Source organism: Diplotaxodon limnothrissa, linkage group LG14 (assembly GCF_057381915.1).
Source record: "Diplotaxodon limnothrissa isolate DT_005_m linkage group LG14, D_limnothrissa_male_GT1.1, whole genome shotgun sequence".
NCBI lineage: Eukaryota > Metazoa > Chordata > Actinopteri > Cichliformes > Cichlidae > Diplotaxodon > Diplotaxodon limnothrissa.
The window spans coordinates 16275363-16296781 of record NC_140609.1 but is presented as its reverse complement, the minus strand read 5'-3'; the positions used below and the strand labels follow the sequence as shown (position 1 = coordinate 16296781).

The 21419-nt window shown below is 40.5% G+C and overlaps 1 protein-coding gene across 2 annotated transcripts in view; it reads left to right on the top strand.

The window, feature by feature from the left end:
• The window catches only part of kcnab1a (potassium voltage-gated channel subfamily A regulatory beta subunit 1a), a 133107-nt gene that overhangs the window by 102877 nt on the left and 8811 nt on the right, over positions 1-21419 (top strand). For both annotated transcript variants that reach the window (XM_085371704.1, XM_085371706.1), the window contains exons 3-7: positions 11732-11769; positions 17935-18014; positions 18564-18608; positions 20055-20099; positions 21311-21354. In XM_085371704.1, coding sequence (XP_085227830.1) covers positions 11732-11769; positions 17935-18014; positions 18564-18608; positions 20055-20099; positions 21311-21354 — 252 coding nt within the window. The remainder of the gene's footprint in view (positions 1-11731; positions 11770-17934; positions 18015-18563; positions 18609-20054; positions 20100-21310; positions 21355-21419) is intronic.

Below are 21419 nucleotides of genomic sequence, written 5' to 3'. Positions count from 1 at the left end.
CTCTGCTTCACTGCCCCGCTTCTCCACATCGTCCCAAACTCAGAATGATCAGTGAATTGAGCGATTAGGTTTGACCTTTTTTCTCATAAACTAACAAACACTACTGTTGCAAACATGCACATACTAGACCAAATCACTGAGTGTCTAATCAGGTCATAGAGATGCTGTTCTGTGTAGGCTGATGGTAAAATTTCCTTACTTTGCTCTTAGGTTCAATGTAGTCCCACACAAAACCAGTGGCCTGCATTCCTATTTCTGTCACCATGTAGAGCTCTTAAAACAACAGAAGAACCTTTTTTTTTTAGGTATACACAAAAATATAACAAAATGTTTTCTACATCTTGTATCGGTTGAACTCCGAGGAGGACTCCTGTTGCTGAAACACAGAGTTGGCTAAATAAAAAGCAACAGCAGCCTGGAGTATATAACCCCTAAATCATAAGACAAACAGTATAGCTATAGTTTTACCAGTGGAGAGAAACTGTATGTAGGCCTGCAAGATAAATGGACACAACAGTGACATAAGCATAACTGTAAAAGAGAACAAATACAGAAGCTGAATTAACCTAAAAATTGAACTCTTGGTAAGAAAACGGTGAGTTTGCTGCTTTGATTTATGGCTTGACTTCCATTGATTGGAAGGATTTTGATTCGTGGCCCACTCTTCCAATTTATTTTTGATGCTTTGATAAATACTGTAGTGGTTTACACATTCAACTAATGAAGATTTCCAGTTCAATCCTGGGAAGAGACACAAATCCATTTGGGGGTTATGTGAGGAAAGGCATCCAGCGTAAAAGTCTTCCAGATCACACACATGGAGCTGCTCGCTGTGGAAAAGAAGAGAGCAACTCAACTATCATCTAATATAATATTAGTGTTAATGTGGAGTTTTTTTTTTCATTTCTTACAAGAAAAATATATACTCTAGTTTATTTGCTAAACATTTGTCCAGCTTGAATGCCAACCCACGTATTTAAACACATAATATATTTAATTTCAGTCCAGCTTTTGAAGTTATAGAGAAACTAGAGATCATTACCAACTCAGATTCACAGAAGCTAAAATATTTATTATTTTTTCCTGTCCAATTTTTTTGTGGAAGTCCTCTGATATTGCACACACTGATCCAATCGTAGTCGCTGCACCATCATTTATAAATAAGTCATGTATATTCTCATGAGTCGTTCTGCCCCACTAACATCCTACCAGTTAGAAAGGGAAACTTGGGTTTGTTTAAAGCTAAGGGCCATGCAAATAAAACTACATATAATGATGAAATGCCTTAATCATCTTTAGTGTACCTATCAGAAACATTTTTGCAGAGGTGAATATAAATTGATGGCATGTGCAACAGGAAAATAGTTTGTAACAGTTTGACAATAGTTAAGGAGTACTGGTGGCTCTTACTCTTAAGGTGGTCAAGCAGCGATCATCAACAAAATCATATCAAAACTTACAGTGTGTTTTCTAGAGTAGTAGTAGATACAAGGTGTGATCGAAAAGTTCTGGGATCAGGTGCATCAAAATCGATCTGTACCTGATTTAAGTTTGGCCGATCTCCCAGTAAAGGTCATGATCACGAGCAAGCCTAGCTTTCAGCAGGGCTGCTATTTTCAGCTCATCTGGCTGAAGGAGTGATGACCTCAAGGGTTGCTACTTCTTTAGTCCCGGTCAGATTTTATTGAAACTTGCACACAATGTTCTTCTAATGGTTTTTCATCTAAACTGTGCTCAGATCAAGGTCACATTTTTCATTTTGCAGTCAATAATTTGTGAATTGTGGTGGATTCAGGGCCAGATGAGCTCCTACATCATTAATGTTCCGGTTAGATTGCTTTCTGTCCCATTCTGACCACCGCTGTGCACTCAAAGCTTCAGCAGAGAGCAAACACCTGGCCTGAATTACTCTTGGACATTCATGTCTGGTGATGAAGGCTGCATCTTCATCTGTGAGTGAGCAGCTTTTTTAGCATTTTAAACACACTTTGTAGAGAGTTTTCTTTACCTGCGTTCGTTATGTTTTTGACACACTGATGTTGTTCCTTAACTATTTGTCAGTTGTCCCGACTTCTCATGTTCATAAAAAGTGCTGCCGATCTCAGAGACGTCAAGTCGACCCAATTTGCTTTCTTGATTCCATTTTCCAGCTGTACCTTCACAGCCTAAACTGCACGTCTGGTTCAAGACACTGGCTAATTTTAGCCTTACGATACATGCACCACTTGTGATGCTTGATTGACATGAAACAACACTGAATGAAACAGTTTCTAGGTTATTTGAGACGATTCCACTCAAAATGTACTGTGGGTATTTTTACTTCACTTGGATATTTCCCGATAGAGAGCGCAGGAGGAAAGTTTCTCTGTGCTCGTGTCTCGGGTTAATATAGATCCATAAGGCATTAATTTTTCTCATGGACTTTTTTCTCTCCTTTCACCCGAGCTGGTTGAGGCAGACTGCCACCCACCCAGAGTGTGAGGTCTCTGCTTATTACATTTTTTTCTCCCAAACACTTTCTTAAAGGGATCATTAGATTTTAACTAAAGCAATCAAGATGTAATTGAAGACTTTCTGTTTTAATTCAAGGGCTTTAACAAAAGTGTTGCATTAACTGTTTAAGAATTACAGTTAATGCAATAGCAGAAATTCATCAAAGCAGAATTCATCAGTCAGAATCTGATGTTTAAAACAAGCATTAGGTATTCAACTGTTGTAGGTTTAGCTGCTGAGGTTTATCATGTGATGCCACGTGCCCATTAGTCAAGAATGTGGCCAATATGGTGGTTTTTGTCTGTCACTGGATAAAATCTGTCGCAAAGAAGGTTGCTGCATCAAAAACCTCTTAGATCTTGCTTTGGTTGCAGGAAATTGTCATAGTTGTCTGTAGTTTCTCATGTATCTGTAAATACCCACTAATTTTTAGCCCAGCGGTAGTAAAATTTGAGAAAGTTCATTGCAAAGTGGAAGTGGGATAGGTTCACCGTCAGAGTAAAAGTTGCACGTTTGAAACATGTTGGATGCGGCGCTTAGGCACAGCTGTTACATTTTTTTGCTTTTTCTACTTTGCATTGTCTGTTTCACAGTTTCGCTACAGCTCCCAAAGTAGCTGGAGGGTGATTAATTTGGTGGCTGCGACATGCTAGCTACCAATGCAATCACGTGGAGGATTTTGTCAGCCGGCTGGGGAATACTCTTTTTTCCCCCTGGTGTCAAGTGGTTTCCAGATGGTCACAGACGATTCTCTAGGCTTGTGGAACTGGAGCCTCATTCACTTGATCCTACATTGTCGCCATGGTTGTCGTACATTCAAAATGGCAGCTGAGTTAACGTGGCTAGTGGTCACGTTTCTGCAAAACCTCAAACCTTTTGTTGAGCGACAAAAATGACTGCAAAGGCTAAATCAAATGTGTAAGTTTTTGAAGCATCATTAAAAAGTATCTCATGCCATTCATACTGTATATTAAGAGATGTTTATGTGTAGTATACTATGTATATACTATACAAACATGCACCACCTTTAATTTTAAGGTGACACAGCTTGCTGAATGGATTTCTTAATAAATATGCAGCTGACACAAAATTATTTTCCAGGGACGCCTTTGCGTGCAATGCAGAACTTTTACTTGTGTGGCTGTAAGGTTTGGCTCCTCCTCAGGACGATGCTGAGGGCTGCTGCCTCAGGTGGTTCATGGAAGATTGAGATGTCTGATTCAAACTGGCTGAAATCCACAGTGCAGAAAAGGTCAGCATAATGCTAGCTACCTGCCACACGCTGCGCGCAGGCCAGACATGATGCTGGCAGGGGAGGGGGGGGAAGAGAGACGGCAAAGGGCAGGATGCTAAATTGTGTTTCATTGTCACACTTGATGGTAGAGAAAATAGATGAGGATGTAATGGGTGTACGCTGTGAGAGACTTGTCTGTAGCTATTCTCATAGCTCTACTGTACTGTCAGACCAAAGTTCATCAGAACAAAATATGATGACACACTCAGTCAGTCATGTTAAATCATGGCTGTCAGTTTGCAAAGTTATGACGATGCCATGGGGGATACACAGACGTTTTAAACATGTGGTTTAAGCAGTTGAAAATGTTTTCCCACCTGTTTACTGGCAAATCCTGAGATCTCATCAGTTTTAAACTGTAAATAATCCTGGTTTTCACACTGAGACATTAGATCCATACAGATGAGTTAATCACGTCAGTTTCAGTGATTCAGTGATTTTATCTTTGCTGCACTCTTAACCAAGGACCCAGGGCTGCTTTTAAAAGTTAGAAACTGCTCAACTTGGCCAAAAAGAAGTGTGTTTTAGATAAAGCGTCCAAGAGTTATGTAACAATAAAGGAGCAAATTGACCACGGAGTGGCTGACTTCAGACTGCAGCTACTGCAAAAATAATGACTGCTGCTGTGTTTAAGATTCAGAGCAACACTGCTGAGGTGCACTTAAACAAAAGAGGAGAAAAGCAACATTTTCGATATATTTAAGGTGTAATTGCAGTACTGCAAATAAAACATAAATAATAAAGTAGAACAATTTCAGTTTCCATTACTAGGATAGATCACTATTATATTCAATTTGCTGAGGTTATTTTTTTCAGATAAACTTTACAATTAATTCAAATATTTGGAAAAAGTGTCATTGTCACCAAAATCAGGTTGTGTTAACGTTTAATGCAGGTATTTGATTAAGAACATGATTTTTTTTGTAACTGAGGGATTCGATTAAGAACACTTAGCATAGCTTGTTTCCAAACTGTTTCCTTGTGCTTACTCAAAATGTAAAAGATAACCTGCACCACAGATGAATTAGCATTCCCAACAAGTCCAATTCCCAGGGACACAGTGCAGTTTGGAGGGAGAGCTGAGAAGACAAGAACGAGGAAAGTCAAGAAAAAAAGAGGAAAACAAACAACATAACTGCTAACTGTCTTTGTTTAGCAGTTTTGCCCTTGCTCTGCCAGTCTCCATCGCTCACTCTGTCTTTATCTCTGTGGACCGCGCTTCTTCCCTCCTCATCTCCAATCCTTTCTCCATCCAAACTCTATTTTAACACTAGAAGGATGTAGAAGGATGAAATCTGGAGTGTGCAGTGAGAGCGTTTAATGACATGTGCGTATGTTTCTGTGCAAATCTTTTAGGCACTTTTTAATCCAAAATGTGACAAATGAAATGTTAGCTCATCCGGACAATGAGCTAATGAGCATGGTAAGGTGTCCACATTTCTGTCTACAGTTGTCAAGAAATAACTACATAACATTATAACATTATGACCACAGACAGGTGAAGGGAATGACACTGATTGTATCTCCATCATAGCACCTGTTAGTGGCTGGGCTATATTATGGAGCAAGGGAACATCTTGTCCTCAAAGTTGTGTTGGAAGCAGTAAAAATGGACGAGCGCACGGATTTGAGCGAGTTTGACAAAAGGCCATATTGTGATGGCTAGATGACTGGGTCGACTGGGTCAGCGCATCTCCAAACTGCAGCTCTTGTGGGGGATTACTGGTCTGCAGTGGTCAGCATCTATCAAAAGCGGTCAAAGGAAGAACCGTGGTGAACCAGCAACAGGGTCACGGGTGGCCAAGGTTAATTGATCTGCATGGTGAGCAAAGGCTGGCCCGTGTGGTCAGATCCAACAGACGAGCTGCTGTAGCTCACATTGCCAAAAAGGTTTATGCTAATTCTGATGGAAAGGTGTCAGAATGCACAGTCTGTCGCTGTTTGTTGTGCATGCGGCTGCATAGCCACAGAGCATTCAGAGTGCCCATGCTGACATCTGTTCAGCACTGGATCATGAAACAGTGGAAGAAGTTGGCCTGGTTTGATGAACCATGTTTTCTTTCACATCACTTGAATAGCTGGGTGAGTGTTACCCGGGCAACACCTAGCACTAGGATTCCCTGGTGGCTGTGACCTCTTCCCAGAGCTCAGTCCAATCCATGGAGGCCCCACCTCGCAGCTTAAAGGACCTGCTGCTGACATCATCCTGATACCACAGCACACCTTCAGAGGAATGGAGTCCACGACTCGACGGGTCAGGGCTGTTTTGGCAAGTGCAAAGATTTGAACAAGTTTGTTTCACAGCACTTTACTGATAAGTGTAAGATTTAAAAGTGCCTTAAAAGTACTCCACGGTATTGGTCATCATAAAATATATTTGGATCTTAGATATACTTAATCATTAAAAATAATTATTCTCTCAGAACACTCATAAAAGGCATAAAGGTTCATGATTTGGATTTTCATGAAGACAGGAAACTCCAGTTATTTAGAAATTGTTCTGCAGTCCTCAGTTTAAGTTTGCTCAGTCTAGCTGACACACACTAGTGTGCAGGGACATTTCTGTTGCAGTCCTATTCAAGTTCTAAAGAACTGAATTGAAACTCCTTCACAGCACGAGTATGCAGAAGCTCTGTGCCTGTGCAGTTACAGCAGGCAGTGCAATGATCACACCACCAAACAAAGCTCACTTTGCAGTGTTTTCAGATTAATCTGTCTTTTAACGACGTGCAAACAAGTGGGAAAAAACTGTTTATTAATCCAACACTACTCAGCGAGTTCTGCCTCCTATTTTTCCTGGCAGCCTTCCACAATAAGAAACTGTTTACACACTCTCACTGAAGCTGACAGTTAAATATAATCTGTTTATTAGTATCTGAAGCTCAGTTTAATCAGTTATTTCCATCCCACTAACAATTAATCAACCTCTTCCACATTCAGTCAAAGCCTAATGTCATGTTAGCTCAATTTATTTTCATATGAAACTGAAAAAGTCACAGACCGTGTAACGACTGTCTGCAAATGTAAAAACCTCTCACCAGTTAATGGAAAATGAATAGATTTTTTTAAAAAGGTGATTATCACAAGTGAGAGACCTGGAGGCTGGATTAACTGATAGGTGATTAGTGAATTCATCGCGTCCTCTCAGTGTTGGCTGTCTGCTGCTGCAGATAAACCATTATCTCTTCAGTCAGTGAGAAAGCTAACAGAGTGCCTATAGGGGTCTGCAGTGGCCTCACTATGCTGTCAACACACACTGGCTCCAGCAGTGCTGATTGGTTGTGGAACATGGAAAACAGAGTGTTTGTGGAAACCTATTTTTAGTTGCTGACAAAACCAAAAATAAAGTCGATGCAGAATTCATGATCAGCATTATTTGAGTCTTCAGCACTTCTGTGTGAACCCAAAAACTTTGTAATCTGTCATCTCGCTCATAGCACACAATCCAGGACCTTTTTTTCCCCTTTAAAGCCTGCTGCACTGATGCGGCACAACTGATTGATGAATTCTTAAAATGGCTCTCCTGGAAAATCCTGCAGTGTTTAAGACAGGAAGAGGTCGGACCTCTGTGTGCGTGTCGCCGTGTCGCCGAGATTAACAGATTAACTTTGACTTGTACTTTCATGCAATTCAATGAAAATGATCACCTTTATTAGTTCAGCCTCAGTAATCAGTCATACTTCGCCATGCAACACTTAAAGTTTCCTCCTACTTTTCACTCAAGTCCTCTGTGGCTGTAACCTTGGTCTTCAGGTAGTGATATAACCACTGCCAACAAACTGCATCTGATGATCTGAGCTGGCTCTTGCTGATCATCTTAGGAACAAGAGATGAGGCAGTTTATGACAAATGCCTTTTTTTAAGTTCCTGTATTTCTAGAATTTATATATATATACTTTCTTATGTTGTTGGCTTGTTCACTACCTGTGAGCCACACTGTAGCCAAAAGAGTAGACAAGGTAGAAATAGATATGGATTTAACAGGAGACGAAGGATGAAAATCAATAAAACTTGTGCAGGAGACAAAGGCATAAAACTGGAATGAAAATAGGTCCAAAGGAGTCTGTGTGTGTGCATGTGCGTGTGTGTGTGTGTGTGTGCGTGTGTGCGTGTGCGTGTGCGTGAGAGAGAGAGAGAATGAGTTTTTCTTTGTGTTTGTGTGTATGTATTATAAAAATAAAAGGCACCATACAAGGTATAAAATACAGGTCAAAATACCAAAAAACATGCATATCTAGCTATGCATAAATATGCATATGCCTCAGTATGGAGGTTCATATCCATACATAAATATGGTTATTAACTGATTTTAGACATTTAAATAGCCCCACAGTGTGTTGTTGGAAGGACCAGGGGATTTTTGTTAGTTTAATATGCTCACTTCAAACTTTCAGTACCTTTGCTGATTCAGCCTTTCCATTTGCAGCCAGAAAGGTTCAAAATACTGAAAAGAAGAGTGAAGAGGTCGGTTTAAGTGAGACAGAGAAATGCTTCATCTAAATTTGTGCCATCCATCACACTGCCAGGCACCGGACTTGGGTCCACTTCTGAGAAATTTAGGTTAAAAGGACTCACACAAAGCTCTTTCCACAAAGCTGCTTATATTCTCATCATATTCCTCCCCTTTAACTTCTTCTTGCGATCGTATTGGTTTATTTTGGTTTTACTTCACCTGCTTTTTGAAAACAAATTCTAATCTGATAGAAAAGGTCGAGGAAGCCGAAATGAGAAAGGCATTTAGACTTATGTCTGTTCCATTATTATAAATGTTACCGATTTGTTTCTTGATGTGAACAGTTTTTAGCTTTAGAAAAAGGCTCTGCAAGGTTATCAGGTTTATTATTGTTGCATAGCAACATCAAGTGACTCTTCCAGCACTTTCCACTGGCAGCTGCAAGAAAAAAAAAAGAGGAAAAAAAAAGAAAGCTTGTCTTTTTTCAGGGCTTTAATTTCCATCAAACAGAAACGTCAGCTGGATCTCGGAGAGCAGTGGCCTTGACACTAGAGCTCCGCAGGGTTTTCATCCCACGCTGAGCCTCAGACACAGAGCCCAGAGCAGCCACTGGACATCGTCAGCTGTGATTACATTTCCACCATGCTGGAGACAGCTTTAAGGGATGATTGAGCCCACACACACACAGACACACACAACGTCCAAATGTCGACACGGATATTACAACACACAGCGGCGAACTTTATGCGCACGTGTTGATAAGAAATGACCCGCGCTGTACATACACTGTATAATAAGGATTAGCCCTCATGACTGCACCGCAGGTACACTCGAGGCGTACGGAAGCTGCCATGGTAACATGTGTTAAGGAAGTCTAAAGGCAGCTTTTTCCACCCGCCGCTGGCGTCACTTCACCCAGGCTCCACCTCTGCTTAAAAAACTTTTGATGATGATGTATGTTTAAACCCCATCTTTTTTTTAGCTCCTTATTAAATCAGTTTCATTATGCACCAAAAAGATCCAATACATCCTCCGGGGGTCATCTGTAAGTTAAACCTCAGTGGAGTTGATGCTGCTGCAATGTATGGAATAATGAGCTGTAGGATATCAAAAGCATCCTGCCTGTTGGGAATGAAGAGTTTCTTCTCATTTCCCGACGCTTTCTCTGAGGTTTATAAATTGTTTCATGACAGCCGAGCTGCTGAGGTCAACAAGGCCTGAAGAAGAAAGACTGCGTGTTCACTTGGTGTGAAATTGGGACCACTAGAGCACGGAGTGGGCAAGAGAATGACGATATAATACATTTAATAAAAAAGAGAGCAGAAATAGGTGGAGACTAGCATGGCCCGGAGGTAATTAACAAATATCCTAAGAAAGAGAGTGATCGGTTGGCTAGTTGGTTGGAGGGGTTGCTTTATTAGCCTCATCACTATTGGAAATGAATACTGAGAGAAATATAGAAGGACACACCATGTTCTCTGTGACTTACTGAAAGCAATGTTTGTACTAAAAATGATCAAAATGTATAGGTCAGTACATGAAATTCACGTGATCCAAATAAAATGTTTATATGTGTTACAAAAAGAGATCAGTGAGTATGAATAGATTAATAAAATATAACTGATGCTTGTGAAATGTGTTATGTTCTGGATCATCATTGGCACTGAAATCGTCCTCTGTGAAGCCCATTGTAAAACTGAAGTACATAGTTGGACTGTGTAGGTCCAGGTGTTTTCAGTCCCATTGTCACAGGTGTATAAAGACAAGCGTGTAGCCATGCAGTCAAGGCTTTGTGAAAGAATCAGTCCTCCTAAAGATCTCACTGAATTCAAGCGTGGAGATGTAATCGGATGCCACTGTTGCAGCAAATCAGTTTACGAAATGTCTCGGTCTCCTTCAGAGAAGCTGGATGAGGTGGCTAGGGATAGAGTGGTCTGGGTTTCTCTCCTTAGACTGCTGCTGCCCGATGGATGGATGGATGGATGGTTGGTTGGTTGGTTGGTTGGATAAATAACTTTAGGAACTACAGTAACTTAGCCATGGAGTGCTAGACCCTGTAAAGGTAGAGAGTGAGGTTGTGGAGAGGTGCACAGTGAATGAAAGTGACCAATGTTCTGCTGGCTCAGGAACTGCAGAGCTCTAAATCTCCTCTGGCATTAACATCAGTACAAAAACTGTACACAAGGAGCTTCGTGGCATGGATTTGTCATACTTTTATTCATATAGTGTATGAATAAAAGTATTACCAGTGGAAAAGTTTGGGGAGTGGGGGATGGGGTTCAGGATTATTATTTCTCTTAAATTTCTGAATATTTTAAAGATGTTATGTACAATAGAAGATAGCAAAAATGTGACCTTCTGTTTAACTGTTTAACTGTCTGAACACATTGTCTTTCATAAAGTGGTAAACTTTCTTCAGCCTTTCTTAATGCCCTTGTGATACATTTGCATTAGGTGACTGTAGCTGCTTGTAGGGTGATTGTGGCGCAGGAGTAGAGCTAGACAGAAAGCTCACTGATGCAGTAAAAAGTGTATGAATGTGTGAATGAGACAGGTTGTATAAAGTGCGTTGAGTGCTAAGGTAGACTAGAAAAGTGCTATTTATGAACCTGTCAATTTACGATTTGGTGACCACGAAAAAACATAATTAGTTATGAAATGTTCCACCAGGGTTTTCTGGTGTTTAGGCTGAAATTGCGATGTTTATTCATGCATGGAATTCAACACATTTTGAAAAAGCAACAGAAGACTGGCAAAGTTGTGCAATGCCTAATCACCATTTTATCCGACACGGTCCATTTTTGGAAGTTTCCTTTAGCTCAATTTAGGAAAAAATATGTGATGACAGTTTCCATGGACCTGCTGCCAAACTTCACAGGTGAACTGCCTCATATCTTGTCAGGCAGCCCAGATTTTCTTGCAACTACCAAAATACACATAAGCCTTTCTGCATTAACAGGTGAGCAGCAGACACTTTACTGATATAAAAAGGTGTTCCTGTCTCTCTGTCTGTGTTTTCACTCAATCTGAATAGAAAGCTATGTGCATAATTCCCTGAGGGAATGTGCTGAGGATTTAGTGTCTCCTCTGGTTGTGGCGGCTCAGCCTTTTGTCTGGCTTATCGGTATTGTCTGCGGGACAATCGGGACTGTGGCGTCATTATTCTCACATTCACAAGCACATGAGGACAGGGGATGCAAGGTCTTCCAAATATGCACGGCCGTAGCAAACGAACAGTCATCAGTAAAGACAGAGAGGGCTAACAGGGGCTCACACTAGGTGATACTTCAGTACTGAGCAGCAGCTCTAAACAGGACAGATTTTTCTCTTGGGAACTTGACAGCCTCCCTCGAATGGTGTCACAGCCCCGGGATTAGTTCTGTTTACTTCACGATATCAAACAAACACACACACACTGACACAGACAGAGAGGGCTGACAGTAAAGAAATGTTCCCTAACGATGAAATGTCTCTGCCTCTCTTCCCTCCAGGTACATGGGTGACATTTGGAGGACAGATAACAGACGAGGTATGAAACACTTTCCTTTATTTTACATGTCTACTTGATGTCAGTGCAGTCTGCGCATTGATTACACTGATGTACAGTGTATGGCACATTAGACTGGTTGGTGTGGCTTCTTTTTTTACCTATTAAATAATGACACAACTTTTTTGCCTGTCAAATGTTTAAATGCAATTAAATATGCTATATAGAGAAAGCTGCCTTACTTATGGATGAAACAGCAAAAACGGGTCCAAGTGCACTGATATAGGAAACTGATGAGCCATAATAGACAATGTAGCTTAAAATTACACTCACATCACTGCCCACTCGCCATAAAAAAGGAATGAATTCAAAACTGAATTCCCTTTGAAAATTACCAACAAAGTCAAAAAAGGCTGCAGGCCAAGACAAGTTGGCAGCATTCGAGGTAGAGTGGTCATCCGTAGCCATTTCTGTTCTCCGCTGTTTTATTTCTTGTTTATTAAAAAAGAAAAAGATGCAATCTTTTTGGGGGGGTTTGAATCAGAATAAATACAGATTGACACTGTAAATGATCCACGGCAGAGGAAACGACATGTCCATGTTTTGCAGCGTACTTTATTAACACACGGTTGCTGTACAAACGCAGTCGGCTGCAGCTCCGCAGCTCACAACCCGACACATACTAACAACAACCATTACAGCAGGACCCAGTACAGACTTAAAGTCGGCGAGGCGTGATTGCGGATGCCGCTCAGGTGCGTCCGCCTCCCCTGCAGACCACGCCCCGCCACTGACACTTCCAGTTATTCTTTTTCCTGTGTCGTATTTATTTGAAAGTCTGTAGGATCCTGAAGCAGGTGCAGCTGTGTAGTCCTCCAGGAAGGTTAATTCTTCTAACTACAATCCATCAAACAAAATACAAAGGAGCAAAAACATAATCTGGTGAAGGGATTTTCCATTCTGTACAACAGTTAGAGTCATAAGTTCACCAAAGAACTGTTACTGTGGGACATCTGTCAGGACTGCTTTTTTCTGACTGAGTGGTGTCACAGTTAACCTTCAGCACACCATACTGACAGAGCCCTCTAACACCCACAGGCTCAATTACTCCACAGTTTCACTTTGTATTGCTTTATTCCTTTAAAGTCACAGCCTTCACCGATACCTCAGGTTCGATGAGTCGCGTTGTTTGGAACGCAACACTTTGGTCCACACAGGACAGAAAAGGTCAGCATGATGGCTACGTGTGCACACCGAATTCTCCTTTGCACTTATGCTGATGAACTCTAACGTGCTCTGATGTTGCCCCTGGGGTCCCGGTCTTGGTCACCGCACATACGCACATATGCACACACTTAAATTGACACAGAAGAGAACAGCGCTCACCCAGGGGTACGCAGAAGCACCAAGCTTATGTAAGAGTATTATTTTTCTTTCCTTAGGGTTGCTGGCGTTGACTTACTTGGTACCCTCACTCAAAGCTTAGCACCCTTTCCCCCTTCCATTATCCTGAACGTCCGCAGTTCAGTGTCAGTAGCATCACTCAGACTCTTCAGGCTGTGACAGCTGGGAGCGTTATGATAAATTCTGGCTGGCTCGTGTGAACGTGGTTTTAAATTTTTAAATCTTCTCTGTAAAGTGATCTATGGTAGGAACAACCAGAAAAAGAAGCTGGTAGGGCAGACAGAGGGTCTCGATGGACATGCAAAAGCAAGAGAACTATCATTACATGCAGTGCTGGTAGGTTAACCAGTCCTCCAGTGCCCTGTTCAATGTCATTGTCATCAAGTCTGCCCTAAATTGCTAAAACGTTCTCAGCAGGGTTCAGCGTCCCTGTCCTCATTAAGAAATGCACAACAACTGTAGCACACAAACGGAGATAAAAATGCATAAAACACTAATATTTTCCCTTTATTTGTATTCAGAATAATCGTGTAATAACATTATTGATATAGATTTTCTAACGCTGGGCAATTTTTGGAGAGCGCGTCTTATCAAAGCGCCTCATCCTCGTCTTAACGATAACACATTCCCAGACAGGCAGGAAGTTCGTGGCGCTGATATTGCTTACTCATTCAAAAAGGGCAAAAGTGGATCCATAAATCATAAAGTGAATTTGAAGACGACGTCTCTTGTTCGTGTCAACGTCGATGCAGTGAGTTTGAAAGGGGAGGAGGCAGCGCAGTCATAAAATCCTCGCTCAAGGTTGTGTGGGTTGTATGTGGGAAGCTGCTGCGGCCTTGATTCTGAGGTTGTGTGGAAATAAAAAAATAAGTCAATTTTTTTTCTTATTATATTCCCTCCGTCTGTGGAAATCCAATTGTCTTCCACCTTTTGTGCGCCTGAAGAAAAAAAAAGGGGTAAAAAGGAGGAGAGAAGCCTGAAGCCACCCATGTGTTCCTGCAACTTCACAGTGACTCAGTGTTTGACTACAGGAGGAGGTTTTTATTTTATAGACGTGCTGCTTCTGCAGTTTCTGCCTGTTTGTTTTTTTAAAGCATCCCATCATTTGAAGGCCCTCACTCATATTCAGTTCATCTGAAATGCCCAGAAGTCAAAGCAGAAGTGAGTAAGCAGTGATGCTTCAACACCACTGCAAACTTTCTGACTTCACAAATGTCACTTTCGGCTCTTTGGCAGCGACTGGCCTGTTAGCATGTTGTGAGACTCGTCATGAATAAGCAGCCACCCTGAAACTATCGCTCATGTTCTGGTTTAATTCAGTCTGTCCTTGTAACGCTCTCTTCTGCATGTTTCAAACTCTACCAGCAAATAAATGTCAGCTTTAAGTTGTCATCACTTTTAAGTTATGCAGTCCATCTATTAGCTTCTTACTTACCTCATCCTTCATCCTGTAGCTGTTATCTTACCTAAGACCTCCATTCATTCACTTTATTGAAAATGACTCTCCGGTGTGGCCAACAGTTCTGGCATGAGGTTGCTTCCCTGTTTGCACTCAGCAGAGACCAATAAGGGAAAGAACATGCTTTTCATATTCTCTGTAATCCCTCTTCCCCAAATCTTTCTCTCCTTAAGTGACATCTCCTTTCTCTAACCTCTCCATTATCCAGCTCCATCTTTTTATTCTGCTCTGTTTGTCTGATGGCAGTCCAGGGCTCGGAGACTGAATGAGCCATTTTGAAATGTGGACACTGTTATGTCCTTCCTTTATTTCCTTTCCTGGCTGTTCACTGAACCTTATCTGAAAGCACTGGATTTGCATCTGATGCATTTCTATAAAAGAAGAAAAACAAAAACAAGAAAAAATTAAATATATGAATATATTGTATTGATGTTGGTTATACTAGGCTGAGAAAAAAAACACTTATAAAATTACTTTTCAGATAGGGAACAGAACAAAATGCTGTTTGCTGTAAAGAATCATTAAAGACTGGATATAAAAGATGGGCATGGCTCCAGTTGTGGTTATTCCAACTTTTCCTCTTTCTGAGATGATTTTCTTAACTTAATATTCTTAAAATATTATTTTATTTTAAAAAAAATTAATTGAACTTTAAAATGCTACACAGGATTTTTCAAAATAAAGTGCTCTGCTACTAGAAAGAGGTGCAAATAAGAAATAAATGGAAATAAATTTTACCCGATGGTGGTTCTGAATATTTTACCTAAACAAACAGAAGCAAATGCAACACATTTATGTAACAGAACAAATTTCAGACTCGTTTTGACCAGTAATGAGACAACGACCTTCTTTGTTTTCTAAAAATGCTTTGATCCTGTCAGTGCTTATACCGAGGCTCACACCAAGGCTCCTGGCTTTTGGTTGTCTCTGAACTCTTGTTGGGTTTAGCTTTAGCTACTTTTTCCCCTTTTAGCGTCTTTAAAATGTCTCTATTTACGGAGATGAGGGGATTAGGTGTCTGGTTAGGTTTGTCATTATAAACATTTTCACGCTAACACTTTTTTATCTCAACTCAGAGTGAAGCGCTTTTGTGCTAACAACATATTAGCATATAGCCGTGAGTGTGAACTGGGCCGATTAACAATCAGTCAGTCTCAGACCTCGGCAGGTAGATCGGGACGCCTTCAGTGCCTCCTGAATTTTTTTGATTTCTCTGTCAGGTCCACTTGTCACTCTAAAGCTGGTGACGTCCAAAATGCTGATCTTGAATCAATAAACTAAATGACTGTTGTCATGGTAGTACATGTGTCTTTTAAATACAGTCTGTAGGGTGCACCAATCTGAAACACTGGATTCGTTTTTTTCAGTCATGGCATAACATCATTCATGTATGGATAACTGGACAGATAACTGAGAGAAAAGATTACAGGATTTGATTTCCTCTCTGCTGGTATAAAGGCCAAAGATGACTCGCCCAGGTGGTTCTGAAAGTGTTTGCCACTGCAAGACTAGAATAAAGAGGCAGCAGCTGCACAATTCTTCTGATTCGTTGTAGTTTTAGCAGCTAAAACTACTCAGTATTATGTTGGCAGGAGATGGAGAATGCCTCTCTCTTTCCTGCTGTAGAGGAACACCACTTGGATTCCTGCTTTGCTGCTACAAGTAAAAATGCCATTTTAAGACTTTCCACAGCTGGCAATTTCTCCATTGAGAACAGGTGCTGCTGTTTCAACAGGTGATGCTACATTATCGCACCAAGAATCCTTTCTGGGGCTTGCGGTTAACTTTAAAAATGGATTTTAAAGTATAAATGACTGTTTTCAGCTTTGCCTCCGAGCAAAAAGCCCATGTGGGAGCTGCTGTAGCTACAACATCTTAAATCAGTTTACAAACGCACTTTTTATTGACTTTTATTTTGCTTCCTTTTGGTCCTTTTCCATTTTTTACGACTTTTGTTTCTTTTTGTGTGTGTTGTCCTTCATTTTATTGCCGTTCTATATTGCATTACGTTACACAGGGGATGTGCCTTCAGCATGTTCATCAAAGGAATGTTAGTTACTAATAGATACTAATAAAATCAAATTTACTATCACTGTATCACACAGAGGCTAGGAATGCTATCCCGCTTCATGCTAGTTGCAAAGTGATGGTTGAGGAAGGCTGAAAACATTTCTCAGAGGAGACGTTATCTCATTCTTCTAGAAGCAACGCCTCCACTGTCTGCCATCACACACACACAAAAACCCACACATACTGTACATGCATTCGCACAAACTCACGCACTTCACGCAGACACCTGAACACAAACACAACACAGCACACCCTTGTGTCACTACAGAACTCCACAGGGAAATGACAGTAAATTCACTTAAAGTCCTCCATGTAATAAAAGTCACCTCAGGGAAATTGGATCTCAGTTAGATGATTTATGGTCACCATGCCTGCAAATTTAAAAAAAAAATGCCACACACAAACACACACACACTGGCACAAAGCATGAATTAACTAAAGAGAAAAGAGCTGATACGGCCGTGAAGTCGAATGATTTTTTACAGTTAATTACACTGCGGCCCTACTTACTCAATAAAATATGAATATGAACAAACTTCCAGCGTAGCTACACACGAGTACAGTTCTGCTTGATCAAAATGGAAACGTTCACAGTCGTTCTGAACCAACAGGTGAAGCATGAATATAAAGGTGAGCGTCACTGAGGTGGTTCACTGTCACATGAGGTTCACATAAATCTGATAACACCAAGCTTACTGACCAGCCAAGAGGCAGTCTGGCTTCTGAAGGTATTTGACTGCCATTTCTGCTCCTCTGGACGCTCTCTGTGCCTCACTTCAGCTCAGCTTTTCTTTTGTTAATATCATACTAGCCATTTTGTATGCTCTCTAAACCAGATTATGTGTTATTAAATCGCTCTCGAGATGGCGTGGTCTTTTATATTTGATATATTGAAATACGCCATTGCCTGTAACGTGCTGCGTAAAACTCATTTGCAGTTAAATAATACTCCGAGGAAGCCCTCTGGCTGTAATTCCTCAGCAGTGATTCCTAGATGAAATGCGAAGCTGCACGGGCTGATGATGTGTGTCATGTTTTCCTATTATGAAAGAGATTTGGGTAAATCTTGGACACTGTATCCGTGGAAACACATGAATATTTAAAAGGAAGATATTGATATGCAGGAATAATGCGGCTCCCTCGCGGCCGATTCATCAGTAGGCGCCTGAAGAGGGAAAAAATTGTTTCTTTTTGGTAAAATAAAAACTGCAAACTAACCTTTCTGTATCCTCTCTTTTTTTTTCATGTGTGTGCTCGATCTGACCGCTTGCCAGGTTGCAGAGCAGCTAATGACGATTGCCTACGAGAGTGGAGTCAACTTGTTTGACACAGCTGAGGTGTACGCGGGCGGCAGGTGGGTGATACGCAGACCAGTGTTTTTGTGTAATGGGCTGCAGATGTCCGGCCTCGCTGTCACCAAAGTGCTCTTACTATAATATTCTCTAAACTGTTAGAAACTATGTCACGTTTAGTGTGATTATTCATGAGCTTAAAAGAAGTCCAGACATTATTCATTCAAAATTGTAGGTTTCTGTTCAGGATTGTAGCAATGTTTTGAAATTTCTTGCATGTGTCTGTTCTTTGCTTTTCTCAACCACTGCTACCGTCTCATCTGTGAGGTCTTTTTATTTGTGACCTCACAGATGAAAGTGTATGTCAGAGACCTCGTAATGCAACAGCAAGCACTGCAGTTCCAATAAAAAGACTTCTACTTGCAGGAAGTAGTAAAATAAGTTTTTGAAGACCCTTTTATTACGCCGTCCAACTGCCTGGTTCATAAACAACCGGTTTGCATGCGGGCCTCTTTTGTTCCTCACTGTACTGTGGGCCGATACTGTGGAAGGAATGTTTATGATTTCAAAGTGCGATTTAATAACAACGCTTCGTTTATATTGCCTCGCAGGGCCGAAATCATTCTAGGAAACATCATCAAGAAGAAATGCTGGAGGTAATGGTGACATTAAAACGTATGATTGCTCCAATACTTCTGCCTGAGAGAGAAACATGGAGAAGGATGATCTGTGTGTGTGTGTGTGTGTGTGTGTGTGTGTGTGTGTGTGTGTGTGTGTGTGTGTGTGTGTGTGTGTGTGTTGCAGATGAAAGATGCATGAAACTGTGTTTTGTTTTTTCTTTTTTCTTTTACGGTGAGGAATTGTGTTTTGTCTCAAAGGAAAAAAAGGAAAAAAATAACTTTTATTAGTATTAATTCCTGCCTTATCATCATAGTTTTGTTTTTCTTTTATTAAATGAAGTTAAATGTCTAGTTCATGGACAATACAGACACAATACAGCAGCGCGAAATAGCTTCCACATGAAAGTCTGCCTGCAGGCATTTTTTCCACAAATTTAAATATTCTTTTTATGGACTTATTTAAACATGCTCATTTTTTTATTATTGATCGGCTCTGTAGGAGACGGGGAGAAGAGGAGTTACAGTAACATCAAAGGAAGCTCAAATATTGCACATTTATATGTCTGAGTGCAAAAGAAGCTGCACAAAAAGTCGCATTTTCAGATCATAGTGATGTGATACTGTGGGATCACCGCCTGACGTGTTTGATATGAAGCCATAAGCTTAACTGAATTTGTTTTAGAACAACAGCATGTGATAAGTGATGGAGTCTCCATGCAACAATAACGCTTGCCACTCTATTAAATGAAGCTATGGAAACATGTATTTGCTAATCATTAGGTGGATTAGGCAGATCAGTGTCATGCACTGAGCTGCCTACACCAGTCTGTGAGTGCTGTCATGACAAATGGAAAGAACAAGCGCTCTACTTTACACTTCTTGGTCATATGTTGAGAATTCAGTGCCGGTAGCACTGAATAATAATTATAAAGAGCTGCAGGGCATTTATTGATTTGTCCCATGTGACTAAAGTCTGCAAACACTCTCACAGCTCCTGCATTTAATTTGCAACTCTAATGCAGTGAAACCAGAAATCGTGTTTGCTTTTGCTGCCATGTGAGATGCTGTAGAGTTTAATGATTTCACACAGCGCCAGATGTGAAATGACAAGGATGTCATCAAAACTCTTAAGCAAGACGGGCGTAGCATTTTCCCACCTGTTGCGTGGATAGCTCATTAGTCCGACAGTGTGACTAAACATTGAGGAACAACAAGACTGTGCTTTTGAATAAACAACTTAGCAAGGAGGGATGAATTAAAAATGGGAAAATAGCTGTAACAGACATAGTAATGAGGAAAGCTGCAATGTAATTAGTCTTTTTTATAATACAGAGAAAACCCCAACAATCAGATGACCCCTATGAACAAGCACTGGTCACATGGGAAGGAAAAACTCCCTTTTAACAGGAAGAAACGTCACATTATTACAATACAGCACATTGCACTAAATTTGCCTTATCCCGCTTTCTCTTTGCTTTCTAGGAGATCCAGCTTGGTCATTACAACTAAACTGTACTGGGGAGGAAAGTAAGTAAGAAACCCTGCAAACTCTTCACTTCCATGATATGAACTGTAATATTTTTTTAGGTTGTGTTGCTCACAAATTCTCAGTAATGTATTATCTGTTTGCAAAAAAACCCCTTGCATTGCACTTCTTTCATGTGAAACATTTGCAAAGCTCTTTTTAAATCCTGCATTGTTTACACGAAGGTTGGTATCCGTCTTCTTCTTCTTCCTTTTCCTGTGTTACAACAGAAATAAAATACAAATAAAATAAAAATATGTCCTTGTGCATCTGCGCTTGCAATACAAGCAAAACAGGGACCATCTGACAGAAAGATAGCAGTATTTGAAGATACCTCGAGGATCTTGGGGTAAATTTGCAAACGTGAAACGATTTTTTTCTGGGTCACAGAAATAAAATATTCACAAAACTCATACAAAAAACCCACCTAACCACCTAACTTTGTTCAGATAAATAACAATAAAGCATGTATTTTAGTTAAGTCACTCAATATCATACAAAAGACAATATTTTCTCCTTTTGTCTCTGCTACATTTATCATTTTATATCCTTAATGTCTTTCAAAGCATTCAAACTTTTGCCTCTCTGCACCAAAGAAAGTTTCCTCGTGTTTTCGTGTGTCCATTAATCTCCGTTAACAACCTGAATGGCAACATGTCACGTAAAGTAACAACCAATGGGAGAACCTTCTTCTGAGACTGCAGAGAGAGAGAGGAGAGGCGATAAAGAAATCTACTTTATAGCACACACATCCAAAACACACACACACACACAGAAAAGAAAGAGAAAGTCTGTCAAGCTCCAAGCCAGAGGCTGCCCAACTGGGTCTTGTGATAAGGAAGAGGTTATTCTCTAGTTTTCAAGCATTTCCTCCAAACGCAGAGTCTGTGCTACGTCTCTCTCCTGCAGAGTCTGGATGCATAATGATGCTGAACAGCTGAGCGTGCGCTGACCTATTTACTTTAAAGAGCCTGAAATGTACATTTGGAGCTCGTGTTTTTTGGTCGCCCAGCGGGGTTCAAAAGTAACTTAAATTGACTTTAAGTCTGCAAAGTAAAACCAGTTTGAATTCCCACAATTTCTGGAACTTTTAGAAAAAAAATCTTATTCAGTTTTTTAAGATAAAAAAGAAGTGAAGCTGTTTTTTAATTAAGTTAATTTAATTAAGTGCAGTTTATGATTGATGTGATATGTATGTGTTTTATTCGATCAGAGCAGAGACAGAGAGAGGGTTGTCAAGAAAACACATTATTGAAGGTGAGACATGCAAATTTAACATCTCCAAAGATGACAAACTTTTTTCTTAAAGAGTGAAATTGTTT